General features: G+C 48.0%; 1 protein-coding gene across 1 annotated transcript; it reads right to left on the reverse strand.

The window, feature by feature from the left end:
• Nucleotides 1–402: 402 nt before the first annotated feature.
• MAP10 (microtubule associated protein 10) lies at nucleotides 403–3,977 on the reverse strand. Its single transcript, XM_067535776.1, has one exon. It carries the CDS (start codon nucleotides 3,868–3,870, stop codon nucleotides 1,204–1,206), a length of 2,667 nt encoding a protein of 888 aa, XP_067391877.1. The 5' UTR covers nucleotides 3,871–3,977; the 3' UTR covers nucleotides 403–1,203.
• Between the last annotated feature and the right edge of the window lie 562 nt (nucleotides 3,978–4,539).

A 4,539-nucleotide genomic window follows, 5' to 3' on the forward strand; every position in this document is an offset into this window, starting at 1 on the left:
GATGGAAAACTAAGGCAGCAATTTTGAGTTGTATTCAGAGACTACAAAGAAGTCAGCAAAGGTGGCTAAGGGAGAAGAATGATATTGTCTTGCTCTGTGAAGAACACCACTGAAATTTAGAGAATGGATTTGGGCAGATGCTTAAAAACAGAGTAAGTTAAAAAGCAGAAAAAGAGTATAACCATTCAATATGTGGAAGTCAAGAGAAATGAAATCTGGAAATGAAATATAAATTTAACAAGGAGTAACTAACCACTGGCGTTTACTGAGGATGTAAATCCTCCATCACTTGGCATCTTTAAATCAAAATCTGATGTCTCTTGAAAATACATATCTTAGTTCAGTATTTGTCAACCAACAAATCGTTAAAGGCAATCAGGAAGGTTGAGAGTCACTGAAAATTTATTGCAATCTAAAGCAATGAAAATCTCTCTTCCACTCCCCCCACATCCTTATCTTTCAAGGTCAAATATTCTTTCACCCTCCTGTAATACACACAAATTGGCTTAGTATTTTTTATTTTACTCCTCTATAATTTTCGTGATACCCTTCTATTAGACTTAAAATAAAGGGTCCCCCACATGAAAAGATGACAACAGTACTTTAGTTTAACCACAAATTAATTTAATGCTACAACCCGTGTGTGAAATGCTATGGCCTGTTATGCATGTCAGACTAGACTATCATAGTGGTTCCTTCTGGCTTTACAATCTATGCTCTATTGCCTATGACATGCTGTGTGCATTAAATAGCATTTGTATTGCATTTAATTTCCTGGAAGAGTACATTACTTCTCTGGAAGTGGTGACATGGTTTAAAATATTAGTTTATAAAAATTATTAGACATAATTTGTACACATAACTTAACTGCATGGTTGTTTCTTTAGCACTAACATTTTCTCCTGACAGTCTTTGGATATGCTAGGAAGGTTTACTGCTTCCATTTGCATTTCTACCATTGAAAATAGGGGGTATTTTAACACTGCTTAAGTCTTGTTTTTAAAAAACCAGAATATTGAAGTTACATGGTGTATAACAAACTTGGTGTCTTTGTTTTTATAAAGATTCAAACAATTTATTAAATTCACAAAAGTCAATTATATATGGCTTTTTAAATACACCCAATTACAAAAATCTATTAATATGGTTTATAAAAATAAAATGTAAACATCTTTTGCTTTGACCAAGCGTGTATATTGATAATTACATTGTGTATCCAGGAAGTTTGTTTATTACAAGTTCACTGATATGCTTACATGGATTAGGAATACTCAGTGTCCCAAAGTCATCATCCTCTTCCTTGTCTGATGTACTGTTTTCTACACCACTAAATTCAAGATCAGACATGTTGGATGGCAAGTAGGAGCTAACTTGAGATGTTCTCAGTGACTGACTCTTTTCCAAAGAGGTTTGACCTTTTACTACACTACAATTAATATCAGAATTAGTTTGTTTACTCTTCACTTCAGAGGCCTGTATAATATTTTGGTCAATTTTGCTATCTTCTTCCTTGTTATATGGAGATAATTCCTGCTCATCTAATGAACTTGCTGGAGGAGAGAAGTCACTCATGGATACACTAACAGCTGCACCCGTACTCTGTTTTTTTGCTTTTAAATCATAGGTTCTTTTAAGAGAATGGACTGGAGATGCATGTGAAGGAACTGGGAGAGGAGCTGAAATACTTTCAGTTCTCAGACTTTTTTCAGAAATTCTGGACTTCTTGGATTCTGACTCCATGTCTGAGCAAGCTTGCTTTGGGCTTGCCAATGCAGGTTCTGGGCTGCTGTTAAAAGTTTCTGAGCCTCTGCCACTATAGTCAGCACTAGTGAAATCTTCAGAATAGCCTGTGTTCTCAGGACTACCAACAAAGTCATCCGAATACTTGAGTTCAGGATTACTTTCAAAACTGTTGTTTGGGCTTGGTTGATAATCACCTAATGTGGAAGCATTATAGTTATTCAGTACTGCTTCCTCATCTACTTTATTTCTCTTTGCATCAGTATCCTGTGTGAAAGCTCTTGGCAGGTGGACTTTCACACCTTTTTCTTTGTAAGCAGTTTTAATTGTAGTTCCTTCCAGTGAAGAGTTCGTGTTCACTTCACATGGACTCTCTTCCTTTGCATTTTCCTCAAGATTGTTCAGTCTGTTGCAAGCAGTGTGTTTTTCTAGGTCAGAAATATCTTTTATAGTGGTAGAGTAATCTTTTTCAATACTACTTTGTATTAAAGTCTCAATATTTTCATCAAACTGAGTATTTTGTTCTAAACTTCCTCCCCTGGCAGGATGCCTGTAAGACATCAAATGCTGTTCTGCAGTGTTTCTGAATAGTTTTCCTTTGGACAAGGAGCCTTTACCTTTCTTCTCTCTTAGCATCTCTACTTGTTTTTTTCTATATTGTTCTCTCCTTTCATGAAGTATCAACATATCTGGATTGGTCTGCTGTAATCGTAACCTTAGTGTATTTGTCAGTCCATAAAACAGTTTCTTTCTTAAGGGTTTGTTTTCTTTGGTTCCACTGTTTTTGTCAAAACCATTGTTTCTTGATACTGCAGCTTTCTTGGTTCCTTTACCAGCCGCAGTTTCACGTAAGGAAGAAAAGCCCAAGTCAGAAAACTCTTGTGGGCGTCTTTTGAATTTTTCACTGGATTTAGGAAGTATTTCCTTATCTTTCCCAGCTGGCCATCTGCTCCTAGTAAGGGGGCTTGAGGGCTTGACATTTTCTACCTCCTGATATAGCCAAGCCAGCTGGGGGTGAACACCAGAAGGCCCCAGCTGCAGGGGCTGGCTGTTCAGCAGGGACAGTTCTACCAGCAAAGCATTGATCAGAGGCAGCTCTCTGAGAGCATCTCTGAGCTGTTGGGGGCCACCCAGAGACTGGGGCAAGGGAGCCAGACCTCTGTCTGGGCAAGCTTCTTGTGGTGGTGGTGGTGGTGCAGCTGATGGGCTCAGATTCTGCTCCTGCTTCTCTGGGGCCCGAGGCTGGGGAACTGCTACCGTCCCAGAGGCCTGGGGCCAGGCAGATGCCACCGATCTAGGAGCCCAGGCTGGTAGGGGATCTGAAGGCAGGCGGCTGTAGTACAAGGGGGGAGGGCAGAAGATGTTTGCCTCAATCTCCAACTCCTTCACCTCCTCCCCGTGCGGCAGGTGGGGCCGGATGGCCGCGGAGGAGGCTTGGCCGCTGCCCTCCAGCTCCCCAACCTCTTCCCTGCCCTGCGGCTCCGTCTGGCTGCCGATGGACACGGAGTGTTTGCTGTGCCCAGAGCCCTGGTCCCCCTGCGGGCTGGGCGCCCTCTTGCGCTGGGTGTCCGGGCTGCAGCTGGGGCCGGGCGGCGGCACTCCCCAGCCCACCTCCTGCTCCTGCTCCTGGCCCGCAGGCAGGTGCCCCAGCAGGGCCGGCCCCAGGTTGCTGAGGCGGTAGCCCAAGGCCAGCTCTCCCACCCGCTCCCCCATGAGGTCCCGCAGGGGATAGCGGCCCCTGCGACCCCGCGAGCCGGGCACCGCCTCGCCCTGCGGCCGCAAGAGCTTCTCGGCGGCCGGGCCCAGGGAGACGCAGCAGCTGCCGAGCAGCCGGGCCGGGCCGGGCCCCTGGGGCAGCGCCAGCAGCAGCGCGTAGAGCGGGGCGCGGCGGAGCAGGCCGCGCAGGGGGCCCGGGCCCAGGCGGAAGAGGCAGGACTTGCCCCGGCCGAAGGGGAAGAGCCGCCCCGGCGAGCAGCCCGGCTCGGGCGGATGCACCAGCAGCGTGGGGAAATCCAGCAGCCGCAGCGCCACGGCCGGGCGCAAGGGGCCGCGCGGGGGCAGCAGCCGCGGCTCCACCCGCACCCACTCCACCAGCAGCTCCAGCGAGAAGAGGCTCTCGCGCGCCTCCATCGTCTGGGGGGGGGGGGGCGCGCGCGAGCGGGAGGGCAAGACAAGGCGACCCTCAGAGCCCGAGCCCGGTCTGGTCACTGCGGTCAGAGTCTCGCGAGACAGAGCACAGGGAGAAAAAAACGGTGTCACTTGTGGGGGGGCTGATTTATGTCTCGCGAGAGTTGTTGGGTGATTGAGTGTGAGGTGTCATATGTGAGATGGGATTGGCGAAGTCTCGAAGGCGGAGGGGGGGGATTAGGTTCTCGCGAGAGCTCACGGAGAGCGTCTGCCGAGTGCACGGGAAATTATCGCGACATAATAGGTTAGCAACCAGACGGCCTCGCAAAGCCCCTTGGGAGTTGTAGTCTCCGTCCTAGTGATGGTGGAGGGGGTGGGAGCCTCCTAGTGGTAAAGTTGCGGCACCCTCGGGTTCGGCGCCTGCGGCCCTGTTCGCCTGGGTGCTGCTGCTGCCTGCACGCTGTTTTGTTCAATTCAAATCACTGTAAAATAATATGACCTAGATATTGATGGCCTCCAGTGAAAGTCACAGAGCAGGTAGCGTTTGCCAGCAGGGAGCTAGCTCATGGAACAGAAAACGTGTTCCTCCCTTCCTCTGCTCTGTTCCATCCCCTTCCTTTGCCAACCATCACAGGGTCACCCACCTAAAAACACAGAAGAGAGGAAAACGTG

This window comes from Emydura macquarii, unplaced genomic scaffold (genome assembly GCF_026122565.2).
Source record: "Emydura macquarii macquarii isolate MOO-44397 ecotype Brisbane River unplaced genomic scaffold, CSIRO-AGI_Emac_v2 contig_3517, whole genome shotgun sequence".
Classification (NCBI taxonomy): domain Eukaryota; kingdom Metazoa; phylum Chordata; order Testudines; family Chelidae; genus Emydura; species Emydura macquarii.